Consider the following 23627-nt stretch of genomic DNA (forward strand, 5'->3'; position numbering starts at 1 on the left):
CTTGAGCTGATACTGTATGCCAAGGTTCATGGCAGCATCATTCACAATAGGTGAAAGGTGGAAACAACTCAAGTATCCATCGAGGGACGAATGGATAAAGAAAATGTAGTATGTGCATATAATGAAATATTATTCTGCCTTGAAAAGGAAGGAAATTCTGACACGTGCTACAACATGGATGGACACTGAGGACATTATGCTAAGTAAAATAAGCCAATCACAAAAGGACAAATATGTATGATTCTATTTACATAAGGTACCCAGAGTAGCCAAATTGCAGAGATAGAAAGTAGAATGGAAGTGCCAGGGGCTGGGGAGAGGGGAGAGAAGGAAATTATTGTTTAATATGTAGAGTTTCAGTCTGGGATGACGAAAAAAATTTGAGAGCTGGATGGTGTATTGGCTGTATGACAATGTAAATGCTGTATACTGAGAAATGATTAAAGTAGTAAAATTAATGCCATGTATTTTACCACAGTTAAAAAATAAACCCAAACTCAATTCAGTTACTGGAAAACAAAGTACGATTGAAATAACTTGGACATGTAAATCTACTTTTTTAACTGTAAATATTATGAAATCTAACTATGGATTAAGTATTTCTGATTAAAATTAAGCATCCAAACTGAGATATGTTAGTAGAGTAAATATACATCAGAGTTCAAGGTCAGAGTACAAAAATCTAAAATATCCTATTAATAACTTTTATAGAGACATTTTAGAATATTTTTATAAATTGAATTAAATAAAAGATATTACTAAAGTTAGAAAAAGAAAAGATTAAAGTTCTGATACTTGGTACCACTTGGCTGAACCTTGAAAACATTATGCTAAGTGAAATAAGCCAGATACAAAAAGACAAATAGAATAGGAAAATTTATAGAGACAGAAAGTAGATTAGAGGTTACCAAGGGCTAGGGGGAAGTGGGGAGTAGAAAGTTATTGCTGAAGAGTTCAGAGATTCTATCTGGGGCAGTGAAAAATTTTGGAATTAGAAAATGGCGATGGTTGTATAACATTAAGATTGTAATGCCACAGATTCACGTACTTAAAATGATCAAAATGACAAATTTTATGTTATACATATTTTACCACAGTCAAAAAGGTAAACATTAGGAATACCAAAGAGAGAAACAGAGAGAGAGATGGAAACAGAGAATAAGAGAGAAGGAGAAAACGGAAGAGAATGCTTTAAGGCGGAAAGAACAATGCACAGCTGTGTGGTAACCATTGGCTTCCTAACTAGAAGGGGTGAAGAAACTTTCCTGGACTTCTACAGATTTGGACATAAAGCATTTCCCCAGGTATGTTCCTCAAATTTAGACAGCTCTCCCTGGAGAAAGATCTGAGAATAAAAATCCTCCCACTGCTGAATCCCCATGCACAATCCATTGGTGAAGTTTTCTACCCTATATTTATCTCTCTTGAGATTGTGATGCATAAGAGGGGTTGCAGGGCATGCCGGGTGGCAGGGAAACATGTTCCACACTGTTGAAGGTTCTGTAGTTAGAACACAGTTGGGTTTTCTTCCCAAGATACTGCATAGAAGTTTAAGGTAAATAGTTTTTTATGTAATATAATTTAATATATAATATATAAAAGAATTCATGTATATACTATTAAATTTATAACTTACTCCCCTTAAGTATTATTGTTGTTGTTCAGTCACCCAGTCATGTCCGACTCTTTGAGACCCCATGGACTGCAGTACGCCAGGCCTCCCTGTCCTTCAACATCTCCCGGAATTTGCCCAAGTTCATATTCATTGCATTGGTGATGCTGTACAGCCATCTCATCCTCTGATGCCCTCTTGTCCTTCTGCCCTCAATCTTTCCCAGCACCAGGGACTTTTCCAATGAGTTGTCTGTTAGCATCAGATGACCAAAATACTGGAGCTTTAGCTTCAGCATCAGTCCTTCCAGTGATTATACAGGGTTGATCTCCCTTAAGATTGACTGGTTTGATCTCCTTGCTGTCTTTTAGGAGTCTTTAGGGACTTTTAGAAGTCTTCTCCAGCACCACAGTTCAAGGTATCAATTCTTTGGCGTTCTGCCTTCTTTACGGTCCAGCTCTCACAATCGTACACGAACACTGGGAAGACCATAGCCTTGACCATACGGACTTTTGTCAGCAGAGTAATGTCTCTGTTTTCCAACCCTTATGTCTATAACTACATATGTTCTAAAATACACTATTTGTATTGGTATATGTGTTGAACATGTCATAGAGAGGGCTGGTAGCTCATAGCTGACCATCCTATATCAATCGAGGCCTTCATGGCCTCCCAACCCTGTCTCCTGCAAAACTCACTGGCTGAAAGGCCAAGTAAGAAAAGATACAGCTGCCTGAACCCGCAGGCATATGATTCTCTTGTACAGTTCGACTTCTTCTGTCCAATCCTGCTCCTCTCCCCCATTCCTTTCACAGGTATTGATTACTAATGAACATCTTGCACTCCAAATACCTTCTAAGCATCTGTTTTTGCAGAACTCAATCTGTGACAAATATGTACTATTTATTAGTTACTATTCTAGGTGCTGGAAAATAAGCAGAGACTATGCAGACAGAAACTCCTGCTCCCATAGAGCTTACATTTTATTAATAGTAGGGTTTCTGGAAACACTTTTGTCTATGTGATAAAGCAATGTATGCAGCTACAGCAGTCCCTTCTACCTTCTTCCTGCCTCAAAAGCAGACATGATGGCTGGAGATACAGCAGCAGCCATCTTGTGAATACAAGGTGACAAGTAATAAGGAAAAGCCTGGAGCTGTACTATCCAATTCAACAGCCATTAGTCACATGAGGCTATTGAGCATTTCAAATGTGGCTAGTCTGAATTGAGCTGAGCTGTAAAACACACAGAATTTCAGAGACTTAATACCAAAAAAAGAATTTTAAAAATATCTCAGTAATAAATTTTTACATTGACTACATGCTGAAACAATAATATAGTGGATATATTAAGTGAAATATATTATTAAAATAAACTTCACCATTTCTTCATACTTTTTAAAATGTAGGTACCAGAAAATTTTAAATCACATATGTAGCTCACATTATATTTCTACTGGACAGCACTGGCTCAGAGAATCACAGAGAATATAGCCATTGAATTTTTAGTCACCATCTTTCTCCTGACATCTGGTTAAAAAATAAGCTCCTATTTGTTTAAAGTCACTGCAGTTGAGCTGCAGTTGAATGCAATCATTTCTGATTCAGAGGGAGCATGAATCACCCTGGACCTGCCCTAAGGCAGGAAGGCTGAATTCAGTCTGGCACCCCATCTAGTTGATAAGAGTTAGACAGATATATTCACACTTAAGTGGACAAATCCCTTGCCGTGGAATATATTCATCTCCAAGATATTTTTTATTATGAAGAAAAGCAAAGCTGAGCAAGAGCCTTCAATGAGCAGGAAGGAGGGAAGCCAGGGGACACCTTCCAGTCTGGGAAACAGAGCGTGAAACTGCTTCATGGCTTCCTCTTGCCTTGCCCAGTGGTACACATTAATTTGGATAATCCTGGCCAGAGATTCCCTAAGGCCTTGTGCAACCCTTGGTGGGCCAGGAACTTTGAGAGGTTTTTCTTTTTTTGCCAAGAAAAAAAGAGGCCTAGCCCGTCAGCCTGACAAGCCTACTGGCTAATTTTCCCATCCTCCTTGAAAGCTCCATGAACAGCCGGATGCTAGTCAAAACACCGACACAGCTATGGTCCTCATCACACACCCCTGGGAGAGGGTGCTCAGATGCAAATCTGCACAGATGTTTGAATAAGAAAATAAGAGATTGGCCAGTACTGGCTTCTGTAAACCCACAATCAGGGCTTGGAAATACTGGGACTCACCCAGTACAGTTCTACAGAGAGAACTATATGTTAATAGCATGCTATTTGTGCATGCGTGCTCAGTCGTGTCCAACTCTTTTCGACTCCATGGACTGTAGCTCACCAGGCCCCTCTGTCCATGGGATTTTTCTGGCAAGAATACTGGAGTGGGTTGACATTTCCTCCTCCAGGGGATCTTCCCAACCCAGGGGTCGAACCCGAGTCTCCTGTGTCTCCTGCATTGCAGGCGGATTCATTACCTGCTGAGCCACTGGGGAAGTCCCCAGTATGCTATTTGTACTACTTCAGAAAGAAGCCTTTTGAGCTATACAGTTTATTCATTTAGTCCCTGAGCACCCTCCCTGTGTCAAACCCTATGCTGTGCTTCAGACCCAAAGAGGAGCCAGTCTTGGTTCCTGTCGTCAGAGAGCTCACAGTGGTGAGAAAGGAGCCAGAAAAGCAGTCAGTGAGGGACACTGATCAGCAAGACGGTGCTAGAACCAGAGTCGGGAGCCCGTGGGGGCGCCAAACTCAATTGGGGATGAAATAGGAGAAGGGAGATGTAGAAAGGAGGTCAGGGCAGGCTCCCTGGAGGTGATACTAGCTTAAACTGAATCATAAAGAGAACAAGTTAGTTAGGCCAGGAAGGTGCCCCTGCTCAGCACTAAGAGTACAGATCCTCCATGGGTCAAGGATCTAAAATCTCCCACTATTTGATGAAATTTTGAAGAGGAAAGCATATTCTAGTATTCATTCTTCTTTGAAAGAGCAGTCACCTTTTACAAAGCAAATTTCTTAATGAAATCATGTGTATGAAACTATAAAGCACCATGCAAATGCTGGACATAACAGCTGTGAAATCATTGTGATTGTTACAGGGGTGGCAGTGGTCCCAACCATATTGCTACCGACTGCTCTTCACTCAGTGACCCCATTCAAGGCCACCCAGCCCAGACCCCAGGATTCAGAGGGTGTCCATCCCAATACCCACTCAACCAAGCCAAAGAAATCCAAGTAGGCAACATCCCACTGTGGCTCCCTTTTCAATCAGGGCCCTTCCTATCACTCTCCTGCACTATTGGGAGTGTCTACTGCAAGAACTTCCAGGGACAAGAACTTGACAATGCCTATAACATTGTCAATGCGATGTTATGTCAATGCAATGCACACACCCTGCTGCGGCTGCTGCTAAGTCGCTTCAGTCGTGTCCGACTCTGTGTGACCCCATAGACCAGGCTCCCCCATCCCTGGGATTGTCCAGGCAAGAGTACTGGAGTGGGGTGCCATTTCCTTCTCCAATGCATGAAAGTGAAAAGTGAAAGTGAAGTCGCTCAGTCGTGTCCGACTCTTCACGACCCCATGGACTGTAGCCTAACAGGCTCCTCCGTCCATGGGATTTTCCAGGCAAGAGTACTGGAGTGGGTTGCCATTTCCTTCTCCAGCATACACCTTAGGACTCTGAAATTCTCACAATGTATCCCCTAGACATACTTTCATGTGCATACAAAGTACATATGGGGAAGTATACTGCAGCACTGTTTGAGATGGCAATAGACTGGAAACAACCTAAGCAATTAAGTAAACTGTGATGGAGCTGGAAAAGGGAAGCCACAAAAAGCCATGAAAGTAATAAAAGGGTTAGATTCCTCATGTACTGATATAAAACAATCTCCAAGATATGGTTTTTTGAGTGAAAAAAAAGGTACACAACAAACATGTTAAAAAAAAAAACTTCCCATTAAATAAGAGGAAGGGGGATGCATGCATTCACACATGAATGGAGACTTTCAGGAAGGGCACATGGGAAATGGCATAGTGGTTGCTCTAGGGAGGAGACCTGGGGGCCTGGGCAAAGGTATTTCCTTTCCCAGTATATTTTCTTGTCTTGTCCTGCTTAAATTAATTTTTCTTTTATCATGAGCATGTATTTTTTAAAAATTTAATTAATTTTTGTCTGCACTCAAGTCTTTGTTGCTGCGAGCAGGCTTTCTCTGGTTGTAGCAAATGAGGGCTACTCTCTAGTTGTGATGCCTGGGCTTCTTATCATGATGGCTTCTCTTGCTGTAGAGCATGCGACAAGAGAAGGTACTCATGGGCTCAGTAGTTCAGGTACACATGCTTAGTTGCTCTGTGACATCCTCCTGGACCAAGGATCGAACCTGTGTCCCCTGCACTGGCAGGAGCATTATTATCCACTGGACTACCAGGAAAGTCCTGCAATTCTTTTTTAATTAAAGAAAACAAATTAGATAGTTCTTAAATAGACAAAGAACTCTTTAATTACAAATGTATTTGTAAAATGAACCACAGTGAACCCAGACTAACCACTTCCTATGAAGACAGCCAAAAAAGAATTTTTTCATCTCAGTTTAATATTGTTGGGATAATTGGCTTCCTCAATCTCACGTTGCATGTTCAATGCACGCACTCAGGCAAACTCCACCCACTTCGTGAGGCACACTTTGTGCGTGTCACACTTCGTGGTGACAAGTGTAGTGATTCACAGAACTCGATTGGTAATCTAGGCTTGCAGACGTGCCTACTAGGGCAGCGCCATAGTCCACTGGCAGGTAAGTGGACAGATACAGAGTTTATGGAAGCTTTTTGTTCAACTAGCACTTTCCTGGTGGCTCAGACAGTAAAGAATCCACCTGCAATGCGGGAGACCTGGGTTCGAGCCGTGGGTTGGAAAGATCCCCTGGAAGAGGGCATGGCAACCCACTCCTGCATTCTTTCCTGGAAAATCCCCATGGACAGAGGAGACTGGAAGGCTACCGTCCATAGTGTCGAAAAAAGTCACACATGACTGAGCAACTAAGCACAGCACATACAGCACAGAAGGTCACAGTGCAGGGACCATCCTCTACTCTGTCGGGTACGCCTCCAACTGCCTGTATTAGGCAAAGCAGTGCTGGGCATTCCCAGCCAGTGCAGCAGAGCCAGGCTTTGAGGGCCCTGGTGGGTGATTTCAGAAGTGGGGAATGTCAGATAGGCTTATCTAGGCTGTGAGATAGCGGCCTTCCCTCCCAGCTTCACCTCTCCTTCCCTGCCTCCCTGCTCCTACTGTGCTCTGCTCAGGTGGCTAGGGAACCACACTGTAATGAGCTGGGCTGCAAGCATTACCCAGGCCAGGGTTACCCACCCCTGGGGAGTCAGTGCAGTCACAAAGATGGGCAAAGGCCATGTTCAAGAGCAGAAGGCATGGTGTGACCCCAAATACAGACATTTCCTTCTCACAGGATAATCCAAGAGTTTTCATTATATAGGCTGGCCCCGTGGCTGCTGGTGACAGGAGCCTATGAGTCATTTCCTGCAAGTGTGTTTTTATGGCAGTGATGTATAAATGCCTTCTGGTCTGAACTGGTTACCTGTGATTACCAAGCCACCCCCTGGAAGGTGGGAGAAGGAACCCTGGATTGGGATCAGCGACACATCCTCAATGACCCTCCAGGTCCTCTGTCTGAGCCTGGCCCCAGGAGGCCTTCTGGTCTCCTGCCATTCATCCATCCCGCTCTCACGCTCTCCCCTGCCTCTTCCCTCTCCCCATGGGCATCTTCATTCCCATAACATGAGTAACCCACTCTTCCCAGAACACATTTCTCTGCCTTACGTTCCCTCAAGCTCTTCCTTCAATAAAGCCAGGCAAACTCCTATTCATCTGTCAAACCACAAATCATTTCTCTTCTTCCAGGAAGCATTCCCAGACTACTCCAATCACTTGCTCTTCTATAGTCCTGCAGAACAGTGTACACAACTCTCTCATATCACTTAGGATATTAATAATAATAATAATGGCTAAACATTAGCTGATCACTTAACCATGTACTAGACAGCATTCTAAACACTTTTCAAAGATTACCTTATTCAATGTTCACAAAAACTCCATGAAGGAAGAAGCATCATTATCCTCATTTTACAAAGGCTGCTACTGAGAATAAGGAATTAAGTAAGTTGCCCAAACACATAGAGCTCTTAAGTGACTGACTGGTGCCTAGACAAGTACCTGGCACATAGTAGCTGCTTAATAATCATTTACCTCAAAAATGATTAAATAAGCAGAAATGATGACATTTCTGTCCCCTCTATAGAAAGCCCAAGTGAGAACCATTTCTCACTACTCTTTCAAATCTTCTCCTTTGTCAAACACTTACTAAGGTATAGGGTATAGGAAATACCTAATGAATGAATAAACAAACACTATACGAGCAATCCAATAAACAGAATCCAAACCCTGGCAATGCCAACCACTAGCTTCAACCAAACAGCTTCAGCTTCCTGGGCCTCCTGGTTTGTCATCTGTCAAATGCAGAGATTGTATACAACATTCTTTCAACTTCCTTCTAGCATTAAAAACGTATATAAAATAAACGACCAGACTCAATGTCTTTGTGGCGATAGTAACTCCCAGGCCAAATTATGTATTTTACTTTCGTGGGGGCTGTCTTCCCCAGGAACAGCACAATCAGATGTGATATTTCATCCGGGTACTACCCTAATTCACAGCCAAAATCAGTCCTGAAAGAGTTTCTTTGGCCTGTTCCTTGGTTCGCTCATTTCTTATCCAAACAGATCACACCCAGGGAAAGAATTACTAAGTGCTTGGCTCAACCCTCATAAATAATAATCAATAATGAACAATAACCCCAAGTTAGATTATGCAACTGGAACCTAAACTACTGCTCTATGGACCTTGCTGGTCCTCCTCCCTATCCCTGGCATATGAACCAGAGGTTATCTTCTCCAAATAGACCCTGGTCACCAATCTTTCCTTGCCATCACCACTAGTGCACACATGTGCACACACACGCACGCATGCATGCACACACACACATACTCCTGCTGGCATAAAGAGCTTATAGCACCTGTTAGGGGCTGATTAATGCTTGTGAATCACTGAGGCCTAGATCCACTCCATATGGTGCTGAGATGCATCCACATCAGGGCAGAGGTGGGAGTTCTGGCTGCATTTCATTCATTCCCACTCTACCTGTGACTAAGCAGGAGCTTGGCTATATGCCTGGTACCTGACACATCTGTGTTACATGGCTTAGCATTAATGATGAACCACAAGCATGCTAATGCCCGTCACTTATTGTTTTGTTAATGCTCAGCATCAACTACTACACCAAGGGATAAACCTGAGTGAGATGTGTGAGCAAGACAGTGTCTGTTCATGTCGGAAGAGAGGGAAGACCATGTTCTGTGTTCTGCTTGACTTACAACCAGGAGACCCAGGCTCTTAGAGTGAACATTACCCATCCACGTGAATCCAACGTGAAGAGGCCTGGACCATACCAAGGATGCAAACAAGCAGTTGCTCATCATGTAGAGGACACCTAGTGTTTGTCTATGTCCCACCCTCCATCCCTGGGGACCTGTGCCTCCCCTCATGTGAATCATGTGATGCTTAAAAGGGCTGCCAAAGACAGCGGTCAGCTCCCTTGGTTTTGGCCTCAATAACTGGCCCAAAGGTGAGCTAACTGAAATCCTTGCCTGAGATTTTATTTCCCATATTGAGCAGGAAGACAAAGGTCTTGTGAGTCACAGAACTACCAAGATATGAATAAGAGGCTAGCCACATGGAGAAAACTTGTTTGCAGGAGGGAAGAATGGAGCCAAGATAGAGCAAAATATCTAAGAGATATTTAGATGGAAGAAGAGAGGGTGGGAAAGACTTTGAGTGTCTAGACCTTCCTGTTCATGTTTTGTCTCTCCCTGTTTTGTTTAGGTTAGTTTGAGTTTCTGAAATGTGCGAACAAAGTCACCTAATAGTCACAACCATTTTTCTTTATTTCCACAGTCCAGTAATTGATTTTAAATTTGAGTAATTTCAAATTCCACAAACAAAACTGAAGAATAGCAATATTTTGTTTGAATTCTTTTTTCTACACACTGAGTGCGTTTTCCAATAGGTCTTCTACAATTCAGGAAACAGGTAGCTTTTATGAGATGGGCCACCACATTTGATGTCTTTGTTCCTCCTCCTGAGAAAAGTGTAAAAATTCCTGGACAAGAACCATTCATACTCAGCATCACTAAGGAAAGACATGAGTCCTTTCCCTTTGTTTTAATATCTTAGATATCACTGATGACCTGCCAACCACCAGACGTAGGGACTCCTCCACTTCAAGCCATCAAAGCTTGTAAAACAGGGACTGGCCAGACAAGTTAGGCAACCATCCAGTGATTTTTGGAAGGACTTCTTCCTGGTGGTCACCCCTTTATTCCATCCCGCTGCTGGCCAACTCCCTCTGAAGGTCTGTCTTCAGATCCCCAAGAGAGTCCCCAACAGCTAGGAACTGTTGGGTGTATGGGGTGATGCATTTTCTGATACAATAAGAGCTCTGAAAATCTTCCTTGAGAAAACATATTGCACTCTAGCCACCTAACTTCCATAGGACCTTTGAAAAAGGAAACGACTATATATGGTTACTAAAAAGGGTGATGTTTTGTAAGTTAAAAGCTTCCCACTCCTAGAACTCTGAAGAGCTGCCCAGTGAACCATGAACCATGAAGCTACAACAGCTAGAAAGGAGGTGCTGGGCAGGGATGGCACATAGGATACTGGTCCCCCTCCTTCTTTCTTTAAAACTTTCGTCTCCTTGGGTCAGGCTGGAGCTTAGCAGGTTATGGTCAAGCCCTTCCTGGATGGCTAGTATGCTCTGGGCTAAAATGACTGGGTTGCTTCCTCCTGACAAAATGCTCTCCTACGCCCTGTACAGTCTGTGCATCCCAGGCTCAGAGGAGCTTGGCAGCTGTCTTCCCCAGGGCAAGGGAAAGTGGCTGTATCCCACGGTGGACTCAACAGCTCCGCATCACCAAAACAAAAACACAACAGTTCTGATCTCTATGGAGAGTTCAATCCTCTTGTCTACGATTGGCACTAACTAGAATTCCAAGGGCTTTGGCTGAGCTACCTCCTGTGAGGTCTAAATACAGCACACTCGCTTTTAACCTAAACATACAGCCTGGACCAGTGCCCAGGGCTGACAGCCCCCAGGGAAGTCTTGACTTCTGGCTCCCCATTCGGGGATGGGCGATGCAGAGCTATCAGAGATGTGCTAGGCACAGGTTCACTGATGTCGCCTACGTGTGATCCTGAGCAGAGGAAGGGGATGGGGTGGTGGAGAATGCAGAGATGTGAAGAGGAAGAGAAAGAGAGGGAGGAAACGGTAGTAAATACCAAAGACCTATTTCTTAGTCAATTAAAGTCAGGAGATCTTTCTCAAATGTTTGTTCCCGGAGGAACACAACTCTAATTATGCCGCTCCAGGGACTTCAGGGCATAAGCCCTAAAATCAGAAAGATGGAGGTTGCCTTCTTGTTGTGTGGCCTTAAGTGAGACTGACTTTGCAGGTTCCATACCTCTTAAGTGACCCAAAGGACTACCATACTGTTCAATGAGACCTCATACAGAACGGGCCTGGCCCAGAGAAACTACTTGGTAAATAATGGCTCCTAGAAGTAGTGGTAGTAGTAATAGCAGAAACAGGATAACATCAAGCATGCCTTTGATGAGTGGAATATTTCCTGCCATATCAATAAACAAGGATGTGACAAGTCATCCTCAACTGCAGCCCTCCAATGCCAGCTCGTGAGCCTTAAGGGCACTCAGAAAGGAGAATACCTGCCATCTAGCAGCTATAGGACTGCAGCCACTCCCTACAATGAGCGCTGAGGAATTCAGAATATAAAAACAGGATACCGGCCCCAGATAGCTGAGGTACATATCAAAGGAATGATTTCTGTGAGCCCAGACTCTTGCATCTTCCCATGCAAACAAAAGCACTGATTTCCTTAACTTGGGGTATCTGGCTTTATTTAGCAATAATCTTGATGTTCAGACTATCTGCCCTTTGTTGCAAAACTTCCGTATAACCTGGCTCCTCTTTTCTCCTCCTTGGAGCAATTCTCTCCTACTTGAGATGATATCGCCTGAAAAATCCTAAAAGTCCCTACCAAATAAAACATAGCTCTCAGCTTTTAGGTTATGAATATTTTTCAAGTTGACACCTTTATTTTCTGTGCCTCGGAGAGCACATAAGAAGAATCGCTGAGACAACCACAATAGGATAGAAGCCCCCAACCAAGATAAGCTGTGTATATACAGACAAAGGTAACTTTCACCTGAGTCAAACAGTAAAACACAACCACACCTGCTAAGAACCTTACGATGGCAAAATGGCAACAGCTTCCTACCTTCCAAAAAGCCAACCCACATGCACCACAGGGTAAGAAGCATCTATGCAGGGGTTCCCTTACCTTGGTGTTCATACAAGACCTTCCCCGCTTATACTCTTTGTGGGACCCACGCTTGTCCAGTTTGTACCACAGGGCCTTGGCCTTCCAGGTGGTCACCTTGGACTTGAGCTTGGAATAAAAGTTTCTGTGGTCCAGAGGGTCTAGGTCCAGGTGTCGGGTGAGGATGTTGAAGGCCTGAAGGGTACCTTTGCATGTGGAAGCTTGGACAAAGTTCTCGAATATCTGCCCGGCCTGGGTCTGCTTCTCATCCTCATTTTCCCCCATGTTTCAGGAGCCACACAGAGCAGTGATGTGGAGAGGATGGACGAGAACACCATGAAGTACCTGGAGAAACGTCACACCTGCAAAGGTAGATGGAGGCAGAGGTGAGCTCTGTGGATGAGGGTAGGCTGGGGAGAGGGTACAGAGAGGTAAAAATACAATTCCTTTAAGATACTAACATACTAAACATAATACTTAATACTAACCATACATACTCTACAGGAGGAGAGGTATAATTATACAATCTAACCTGGCAATGCTGCCTTGCTGGCAATCTCTCTCCCCAACACTCCACTCCCCTGGCTGGCTGCAAAGAACTACAGATTGCCAAAGACATACCCTGGCTGATGTCAACATTATCTGCTCAATCTTGCCATAAGCCAAATGATTCTGGAAGTAGGAACTAGCAAAAGGAAAACAAACAACCCCAGAAACCCAGATTTCACATTGCTGAAAACCCATAATTCTTGGTACCATAAACTGATTGACTAATATTAACGTAACCTAACCACATGACACAAGTGAATAGTTCCCAAAAAGTAAAGCTCTCTAGATTTCATGACCACCATTCCACCTATCTTTAGACATCACACTTTTACATCTTCCTTCATTAGTTATCAGAGGGCGGATCTTCTCTTTATATAGACAACAAATGGCAGCTTCTCAAATCTGCTGGAAGGACAGCATCCACTTCAGTAAGACATACAGAAAGACAGAGAGACATGTGGGTCTCCTCCTGATGCACAAAACGAGTCTGTGCTTTGTAAGCCCAAGCTGGGAGCTATTTGGAACAAGTGTGAAAGGAAAGAAAAATGTGATGGAGGCTCATTCACATCACAAAAATAACTTGCTGGGGTTTTGGCCATCATTCTTTCTTCTCTGCACCACTCTAACCTCAGGCATTTTCTTAGGAAAGTCGTTTAAGTTTCAAAGGAGCAAAAATAAATTAGACTGATTTTCCAAAGCACTAGCTATTTTTCCAGAATCCGAAGCCGGTGCAAGAAGAAGAGCATGGAGGAGCTGGGGCTGGCCCCGCTGTCAGGAGGGCTTGAGGGAGTCTGTAAACAGGGGACAGAGCATATCAAGCTCCCCCAGACAGAGGCCTGGCAGGAGGAGGTCAGCAAACAGAGACAAAGCCCTTGGGCTGGGTAGCTTCCCACTCTCCAGACGGAAACGCCATTATGGGTGCGCTTGGATTGCGGGCTGGCCTTATAAAACTGAAAGCAGAGGATGGTGTTTATCTTCTTCCTTAATCCTTTACTCATTCATTAAGCAATAACTACTGGTGCCTTAGCAAGGGCCACACATCACCCTAGATGCTAGAGGAGGATACAGAGACAGGGCCTAGCGAGGAAGGCAGACCCGTAAATAGTTGATTACAAGACAACAGGCCAGCAGCCTGTTGTCAACTGAACACAGCACAGGGAAGCCCAGAGAAAGGGAAGTTCAAAAGAGCCTGGACAAGCCCAGAGGAGCCACAACAGGGAAATGCCAAAACGCTGTGATTTTAGGAATGAGGTGGATTTCTCTAGACGACTTGCGAATGGACCGTACAAAGGCACGGATCTGGAAAGAGCCAGCACGGCTGCAGAATGACAGCAAGTTCAAGGCATTGGGAATTCAGGACTCATGACAAGGTGTCTGGGGCATACTGTAGAGGGGACCTGGCTTCTCCAGTGGGCTGTGGGGTACAGGAGACAGAGCAGCTGGGTGAGATAAGTCTTTGGGAAGATGAGATGGCAGGGGTGGACTGGAGAAGGAGGCAGCTGAGGATTGCCCAGGCACAATGGGGAAAGAAACTGGCAGGGCAGGGGGGAGGAAAGCACACACATGTGTGTTATGCACAGCCTGGCTGGGCGCCACCTGTGAGGGGCCACTCGCTGGGGGCAGACAAGCTCTCCAGACACCCAGATACTGCTGGGTGAAGCGGCTCGGGCTACAGCATAGGATCACCTCCCTCCCATCCCTCTTTCTCCAAGAGCTTCCAACAGGCCTGGCACCAGACTCAGCAGAAGGGAGACTAGTACATTCCCTGCTTCAGACCCGGCCAAACTCTACTCTGCAGTCAGGTCTCTGTCCTCTGGTCCCCTCAACTCAACAAATTCAACCAACTTCAAAAGCTGGCTATGTGCTCTATCCGGGACTGAAAAGACAATGGATTCCCTCCCACATGGATCAGTCAGAACCTTTAGTGTCTGCAGTGCTCACATTGGTATCACTCACATAAACTTTGCCTCCTCCTGTGTCTCAACTTTTCCCATGTGCAGGACTCACCACCCAGAGAGCATAAACAGAGAACAAGACTTATCTGCTTTTCAGAGCATGTTAACATCCTCAGTCTTTATCTATCTTTGGAATCACTTCTATACCAGGGATTGAAGAAGGGCTGGAGTAGCTAGTTGACAGCTGCAAAGCTACTTGAATTCCACTGGAATCCTGTAGTATGGGATGGGCAGGTGGCGCAGAGGAAAACCACAGGCTTTGGGGCTCGTAAAGCCATGTCCAAAGCTCAGCTTGGCCCCTCTCTGCCCACCTGGCCTCACACAAGCCACATAAAGTCTGAGCCCCAGCTGTTTCTTTTGTATGATAGCCTGCAGAGCTGCGGCGGAGGGTGAGATATGGGAGTGATGGCAGAGCCTGGTCCGAGGAGGCACTGGGTAGATGTGAAGATGTATGCTGAAAACATCACCTGCAGTGGATCTGAATCTGGGGAATGCGCAAGTTTGAAAAAAGAGCTTTGAAAATCAGTTCTCCAAGTCACCAACTCCTCCCTGTCTAAAATGGTGAACTGTTTTGAGTTATCAAGCTAGACCCAACTCCCAGAGAATAATTTATAAACTGGAAGAACCTGCCTCCTCCCAATGCCAGCTGCCTCCTCTCCTCCCCCAAAAGAAAAATGAACAACTTAATTTTACAGCTCCAAGGGAAAGAGCCAGAGTGGTGTTGAGGGCCATGGGTGGGCGTGAGAGCTGCAGGAACTAGCTCCTATCTGGAGGGAGATACGAGGAGGTGGAGGGAGATGACTGGACAGGAGGAGATAAGCCCTGCCTGGGGCTGTGCCCCCACAGCCTGTGCCAGCCTCGGCCCTTCTGCCCTGCATCTAAAGAGTCTAGTCTCAGCCTTCAAATTCATTTTCTAGTTTAAGTCAGAGACCTTAAGAATGACTGACAACCCCTAGGAGTAGGTCTCCTCACAGATGAGCATCTGGATATATGGAGTCTGGCAAACCCAGGGGTGGGTCTGGTCTCAGGCACTCACCAGCCAGGGGATCCGTGGAAGGCTATCTAGTCTCTCAGCCTGCTTTCTCACCTGCTCAGTGGGGATACCGATACTCAAGTCATAGGGTGGTAAGGAATAAATTCAATCACGTGTGATGTATTTAGCACCTGCGACTCCCTGATGACCACTACTTGTTGCTGCTGCTGCTGCTAAGTCGCTTTAGTCATGTCCGACTCTGTGAGACCCCATAGACAGCAGCCCACCAGGCTCCCCCGTCCCTGAGATTCTCCAGGCAAGAACACTGGAGTAGGTTGCCATTTCCTTCTCCAATGCATGAAAGTGAAAGTGAAAGTGAAGTCGGTCAGTCGTGTCCGACTCTTAGCGACCCCATGGACTGCAGCCTACCAGGCTCCTCTGTCCATGGGATTGTCCAAGCAAGAGTACTGGAGTGGGGTGCCATTGCCTTCTCCACCACTACTCGTTACTATTCATCAAATGGCTCAAACACCATCAGACGAAAACGAAGAGAATATAATTGATGACCACTAGTACTAGCTTCCCAAGTCAAACAATTATATATGTTTTACAATTAGAGGCCATGGGCTTTCAATACAGACGATCTGGTTTCAAATCCACTTCCTAGCTGTATAGCCTTGGACAACTAATTCCACTTCTGAGTTTTAAGTTTCCATATGAACTGTGGGGAACCTCACATGAGGAAGTTTGGATGATGAGCTGAAAACATCCATGGTACAAGGTAGTTTTGTGAATGAACTAGAAAGGCTGACTTAGAAGGACTCCCATAAGTTTGAGTCGAGTTTCCAGAAACTGGATGGTAGTATTTTGCTGGATACCCTTCTCTTTCCCCCAAATAAGAAGGTCAGGATTAGTTAAGCCAGAGGATCCTGGGTAATAGCTCTTGTTAGCCTTCTTTGTCAATCAGTACCCAGTTGTTGCCTTTTTGGAGTTTGGTATGAAATATAAATAAATGAACTACTCAGAAATATGAAAGGTTTCTGCATTTTCTGGGAAGAAACAAGACATGATGCTTTAGTTTCTAAGAATAGCCTTGAAGCAATTTGGTCTTTGCCAACAAGTGCCTTATTTGTGGTTCTGCCTATGTGACTTCATGAGTCACAAAGAAATTCCCTCTCCCTGCCTCTGGCTGTTACAAATTAAAGCTCAGAGTCTCAGATTGCCAGCACTGGTAATGGGCTCTCGAGCCCATAACATCTGGGAGACAAGTTCAAAGTTTATGTAGAGGTCCTGAGTAGTCCTCAAAATAAGAGACAAACTCCTGGCCCAAGAGCTACCAGTATACTCATGTGTGGGACTCCCACACATCTGTTGTTCCTTGGCCTCATCACCTGCGAAATGGCATCAAAGAGTGTGGCCAGGCAGTGTATAAAAGATGGGACCTCACCGGTGGTCCAGTGGCTAAGACTCCACGCTTCCAATACAGGTGGCCCAAGTTCGATCCCTCGTCAGGGAACTAGATTCCACATGCTGTAACTAAGAGTTTGCATGTGACAACTAAAGAACTCGCATGCTGTAACTAAGACATGGCCAGCCAAATAAATAAATAAAAGAGGGAGTTCTAGAAAAGCTGAAGGAAAACTGGAAGAGATAATGAGCAAAACTTTCTCTCAAAGCAGTGAGGAAATGGCAGCCCTCAACCCCACCTTCAGGTCTTACAGACACATTTCAAGGCAAAAAACGCAATCTAAAAACCAAACCCTCTTGTCATTTCCACTACCAAATCCCTATTGAAACTCACCATCTCTCAGGTTAACCACCCCAAGGGGCCATGGGGCAGGGCCCAGTTTCCTCAGCAGTGAAAGATAGGGAGGTCTTCACCCCATGCACTCTCAGAGCTGCTGGAAAGACTTAAAGCCCCCAGCTCTGCACCTCACACACAGAACACCCTCAGGCATGGCTACTTGGATCCAACATCTGAGAAGAAGCAGGAGGCAGCCAGGGCCAAAACAGTGGGAAATCCTCACACACTGCATCTCTGCAGAGCCCAGCGCAGGCAGAACACCCGCTTTACAGGTGATGTCTGCAGATGTCATCTTCTCACCTGGCCCAGGGAGGCCTGGCTTTCCATCTACCAGGGCATGTGACACCAACTTGACCCTAACCCTGGGACAACTCCCAAGGTTGGGAAGGGGCTGAAAGGGCCCTCTGTAATCTCCTTCCAGCCAGGAGTCCCTAGCCTTCCCTCTGTCACCTCCCCAGGTCGAGAACGCACCGCTTCCTGGGGCAGCCTGCCCCACCCTTGTCTCCGCTGACAGGAAGAGAGCCTCAGTGAGATGATTCCTCTTGGTCCCTCTCCAGCAAGATCGATGCTGTCTCTCCAATGGCTTCTCCCTTCTGTTGGTTTTAGCCCTTGAGATCACCCACAGGAAGTCAAAGCCCTTTCCATGCAGGTTGAACCCACACATGCAGTCTTCTTACACATGCCCTCTAGAGCCCCTACTGGAAAGGCTAATGAAAACACATCCAAGAGAGGTACTGTGAAAGCCCACCCAAGTGCCTAGCCTGCAGCAGAGCCTGGACACTGTCCTCTGTCTACACTGGCCCAGGTGGGTAGCTCAGGAAAGAGATTCCAGGCCCATTGCAGGCTCTGGTCTTCTGTGCTGCTCCTCCTCTGAGAGTCCAAGGCCATGTGGTCTTGCCCATTCATCCCCAGCCCTCTCCTCACTGTCTTTCAATAGTGAGTTGACTCCACTGCTCTGGCTTGAAATGACCTCACACATTCCCACTTCCTCACCTCAGTCCATCTCCTCGTGGAATCACTCACACTAACAGATCCCAGGATGACCTAGGTAAACCCCCCAACCCCACCCCCATGAGTCAGAGTGCTATATTCTGACCAGTCAAAGTGCCAGGAAGTCTAGAGGGTATGGTGATTCTCTCACTCTCTCTCTGTATCTACTCTATAAGAAGCAAGGACTTTGAGGGTAGGGGGTGATTCCAGAACTTGATCGTCTCACTTTCCTGCAAGGCAAGTATAAGTTTGCCATGTGTGGTTACTATATGTATATGCATGTGTTCATGCTAATGTATGCATACATATTAGTAAGTGCATAAATGTTTATATATGCATGTATGTGTATTGTGTATATGTGTGTATGTATACATGTGTCCACACAAACACATACAAATTTAAAATTTTTTCCATAATGATTTCTGGCCAGTGCCCCACATCTCTACTTGTGCTACTAAGCCCATCTGTATGAATCTGTAGGAGAAGCAAAGCCTTTGAGACAGGCAAAACTTGGGCCTGGGCATGAGGAGACTGAGCCTCATCAGAACAGCAACAACTGCACTGCTCAGCTGCTCACCAGGTGCCAGACCCTGTCCCAGATCTTTTACATCCATGATCTCATTTAACCATCCCTGTCTGACAAAAGAGAAGGCAGATTCAGAGGGGCAAGCAACCCCCTTCATATGCCAAGTACTGAATGGGCATGCTGTAAAGGAGCTCAGTTCTACCTCACTTCCAAATCCACGCTCTTAGTCACCAATTGACATGAGCCATGATGATGGAAATGTTAATAATACAACCTGCCTTTTCTGAAGTCGCTGTGTAAATTAAATGGGGTGAGTTCTGTAGTCTCTGAAGTTCTTTCAGGCTCCGAGAGCCAGCAAATGTCACACGGGGTGTGGCTTCTTAAGTTATAGTGCAACCAAACAATAATGTATTAGGCAGTCCTTTAAAAATAATATTTATGAAGACATTTAATCCTTGGGGAAAATGCTTATGCCCTAAATCATGGTGAAAAGAGTAGGATACAGATTAAGGTACTCAACGATTCCAACTCCTTAGAGTAATATCCAGAGGAGAAAGGAATCAAGCCAAACATGATCCCTGGCCATGTTGTGTGTGTGTGTGTGTGTGTGTGTGTGATGGTATTTCGGTTGATTTATTTGTAGCTCTATACTTTTCTGTGTTTCCCAGATTCTCCACTGGAAGCACATACAGCTTTTATAACTCCCTCCTACATATGCATCCCAAGTCCTGGAGTCTTCTCTCCCTGGCTAGACTATCTTGGTCTCGTGTATCTTCCCTTCCTCTGGCCAATCTGACTCCAGTCATACTAGCAGTGCTGTTTTTCTCCAGAAAAGAAAGGGCCTTCCTGTAAGAAGTCCTGACACTGCTAATTTAATGAAGGGGCTTATATTCCAGCAGGTGAGGGACAAGGTCCCCAAGGCTGCATTCCTCTCACACTTCTGCTCTCTGGATCACAGACCTTCAAATCCAGTGAGGCAGGCCCCTTTCCAAAGAGCCATGCTGGGGTAGAGGGAAAACAGTACCTCTGACACAATCTCAGCTGTGTCCACAGACCCCTGACCAGCCAAACTCCACAAGACAGACACCTGCTTCCCTGCTTACAGTCCGTGTACTCAGTCACTCAGTCGTGTCTGACTCTTTGCAACTCTATAGACTGTAGTCCACCAGGCTCCTTTATCCATGGGATTCTCCAGGCAAGAATTCTGGAGTGGGTTGCCATTTCCTTCTCCAGGAGAACTTCTCAACCCAGGGATCGAACCGGCGTCTGTTAGGTCTCCTGTATTAGCAAGTGGGTTCTTTACCATTAGTGTCACCTGAGAAGCCCTAGGTTATAGTCCAGGAGCTGACAAAACAACACACATCTCAGCACATACAGCAAGTCCATTTCACCAACAAAAACTCAGCAGCCTGTTCTGCACATGCTCTGAGTCACCTGCATCACATGCTGGCTCCCTGAGAGGACTGTGAAGTGCAAATTCCAGTTTTCAGGAATCTAGCCTTTCTCAAAACTAATGGTGGGAGGTACCTAAGATGAGCAAATTCATAGACACAGAAAGTAGAAGGGTGGTTACTAGGGGCTGGGGAAAGAGGGAAATGGGAGTTATTGTTTAATGGGGACAGAGCTTCAATTTGAGATGACAAAAAAGTTCTAGAGGTAGATGGTGGTGATCGTTGTACAATCATGTGAAGCCACTGAATTGTAACATTTAAAAATGGCCACAATGATAAATTTTGTCATGTATATTCTCCCACAATAAAAAAATAAAATCCATTAAAAAACAAACAACTATCACCACCTTCCAGTAGGAGCTGCCCAAGGCAAGAGTACAGAATCTGTGGCCTAATTGACAATGAACTATTTTTTTTAATAATATTTTTGAGTTAAAATGTAATAAACAGTGAAAGAATCCTGTTGTTTTTTATTTGGCTCAATGGAATAATTTCTTGCTGTTGTTTTTTATTTTTATTTTTTGTAAGTCATGTAGGCATCTTTCAGTCTTCCTTACAAACCTCATTTGACTCCAGAAAGCCTTTGGAAGTTCAGCCCAGCCAAATTCCAAATTTTCATCTCTTATTCTGCCTTCCCCAGGACACCACCACCACCGTCACCCCTTCCCCAGTCAGCACCTGTAAAATCTGCATCAACATCACAGAGAAGGCTGGGTAGGGGCTCCCTGGTCTTAGCTCCCAGAGCCCACCATCCCTTGCCTGGGGAGAACACTCCTGTGTTCTAACAGGACCTGGACAGAACAGTCAGTTGACTGCGTTCCTTGAAAGCAGGGAGCATTCTTCCCTGCAGCACACAGATTCCCTAAAGACTCCCTGAGGGCCCATCTAGATCAGTTCAGATCTGGTGGACATGCCATCAGGCTCAAATGAGGGGAGACAATGGCTATGTAACTAGATGAGACTTCTGTCTCTCAAAATCGAGCTTTACGCATTTTTCATTGACTAACATCAATTTCAGGGACACTGGGTATGAGTCTTTGTCATGTTAGCAGAATCTTGCTGCAAGGCAAAGAAGCTTGCCAATTTGAAAAAAAAACAGTACGTCTGACATATTATATACCATCCTTACTGTTCTTAAGCAGAGCACATGGATGTGAACCAATCCCTACCCCACTAACTCTTAATCTTCCTTCAAGGCTCTTTTCCTCTAGACACTCCCCACCTCCCTAACCCTGACCCCTTCCCCAAATGGAATGTATCCCTTCCGCAGCACCTGTATTTGGCTCAGTCACAGTAAGTCTTTCTGTACTGAACTTAATTTTTCACTTCCCTACTCCTAGTTCCCAGCACAAGACCCTTTCTATATAGTATGTGCAAAATGAATGAACAGATGTTCAATCCTTGGGAACACAATAATTGTTGACATTTAATGATCATCTATAAAGTTTTAGGCAATACAGTAAAGCTTTCTATGTATTAAAGAAGTTAATCATTGTAAGAAGCCAAGGCATCATGAGACACTATTTATTATTCCCATTTTCAAAGAATTAGAAAATTTGCAACTTGGCAAAGTCATGTAGCCAGAAGTACGGAAGCTATGCCTTGAAGTCCTATAGCCCAAGTTCAGAGCCCACATCCATGACCACCATCGCATACTGCTCCCACACAAAATGGATGGAGGGATCTAAGTTCTGCCTCGCATACCAAATCAGGGACACAGTCTCTGGTCTAGACTCTTTGGTTCATGATACTCCCTTTCTTTCATCAAACTCCAAATGCCAGGATCTGTTATAATGAGATCTCGATGCAGTTTCAGATAACAGTGATGAATACAACAATAAAATGTCAGCTGAGGGGTGACTTTCTACCCTGGGTGGGTGTGGCAGAGATAGGCCAGCTGATCACCAGACATATTTCTCCTTCCTCCTGGGCCCTTCCTTGCAGCTGTGTGATCCCACATGACCAGTTCAAGGTGATGGAATGCGAGCAGAAGTGATACACACAACTTCTAGGACCAACCCATGAGAACCTCTCATGGCAATTCTCCAGGCTCTTTCCACCTCTGTCGGAGCGCAGCAGACTTGGAAATCACATATGCAAGATGGCAAGGCCACAAGGAGGAGGAGCTAGGCCCCCTGATGCCCACTGGAAGGAAAGCTCTCTACAACCAAGAACATTTGAACTTTACATATGTGAGAAATAAACCTGAAGCATGTGAAGACACTGAGAATCAAGGCTATATCTGTTAGGCAGGAAGTATCAACTAATCCAGTAGGTAAACTTTAGCACAGTGGCTATGTCAAATTTAGCCTGGGTCAGAAAGCACCCCTCCCAGTAAGAAGGTTGATCACATGGGCATTAACCTCCCTCTTGTCACCAACACTGTTGTAGGCTGACTTCCAAACAACTATTTCTGGCATTTTCTATCTTCCCTTTCATTAGGCTCTCTATACCCTGGAAAAGTTGCTTGACCTGCCCCAGAAATATGGCTGATCGCCCCTCACTTAAGCACCTCTCCCCACACATATATACCCTATGGTGAAAATCCACATCCTTCCCTGTAATAAGACATGAGATTGGGATGGATAGGCTAGTCATTTCCTTGGTTTCAACAACCCTGAGCCCTCAGGTCCTGAGTGCCTAGAAGCCCATGTGCTGCAGTGGAAAGAATGTGGACTTCTGAGTCCTCCAGCACTCCCTTGAGCAAGTCACAAACATCTGCGAGAACCGGCTGAAGGTGCCTCTCACAGGACCAGCTTGGGTGTGCTTATCTAGCATCACTCCAGCCCATTGCCCAGGGACAACTTCCACCACCCCGAGACAGCCCAAGCCAAACCGCAGCAGAAACTGGGGCACGTTCACATAGACGGTAAGGGCGATCATCTCCCCGTAATCTACCTTAAGGTGAGATGGGACAGTTAAAGTATATTTTCCACCAAGTCTTTGCCTAGCACATCCTTAAAGTCACTTCCCACGTGAGCCTCTGTGTCTGGACGGCTGAGTTCAGGCCTCGGGAACTGCAACCCTAGTAATTAGTCTGGAGGATACAGTAGAATGCTGGGGAGGAAGCATAGAAGTCATGGAAAAGTGAACTTGAAAAGGATTTCTCAACAACGCCTGCTCGCTCTACACACACTGTACCCCGGAGCCCAGGACGACCGCAGAGCAGTCCCGGCCCCAGAAGCTCAAAACCCAGCAATGTCTCATGGAGTCTATCTTCCAAAGGCCCCTCATTTTGAAGAATTGTGCCATTTTTCAAACCAAATAGAGAAAAAAGAAGAATTCATTGCCTGACAAAAGTTTTTGTGTTCTTTT

The 23627-nt window shown here is 45.2% G+C and overlaps 1 protein-coding gene and 1 long non-coding RNA gene across 46 annotated transcripts in view; one reads left to right on the forward strand and one right to left on the reverse strand.

The window, feature by feature from the left end:
- The window catches only part of MICAL2 (microtubule associated monooxygenase, calponin and LIM domain containing 2), a 237285-nt gene that overhangs the window by 172922 nt on the left and 40736 nt on the right, over positions 1 to 23627 (reverse strand). For all 45 annotated transcript variants that reach the window (XR_014069144.1, XR_014069145.1, XR_014069143.1 and 42 more), the window contains exon 3: positions 12086 to 12426. Coding sequence is in view for 42 of the 45 variants with exons in the window: in XM_081543143.1 (XP_081399269.1) it covers positions 12086 to 12349 (264 nt within the window). In the remaining 3 variants the exon portion in view is untranslated. The remainder of the gene's footprint in view (positions 1 to 12085; positions 12427 to 23627) is intronic.
- On the forward strand, positions 12357 to 18673 carry LOC145526752 (uncharacterized). Its single transcript, XR_014069150.1, has 2 exons — positions 12357 to 12450; positions 17804 to 18673. It is a non-coding gene; the product is annotated as an uncharacterized LOC145526752 (long non-coding RNA).

The sequence above is a fragment of the Giraffa tippelskirchi genome, chromosome 11, assembly GCF_054371585.1.
Source record: "Giraffa tippelskirchi isolate mGirTip1 chromosome 11, T2T-mGirTip1v1.2.pri, whole genome shotgun sequence".
NCBI lineage: Eukaryota > Metazoa > Chordata > Mammalia > Artiodactyla > Giraffidae > Giraffa > Giraffa tippelskirchi.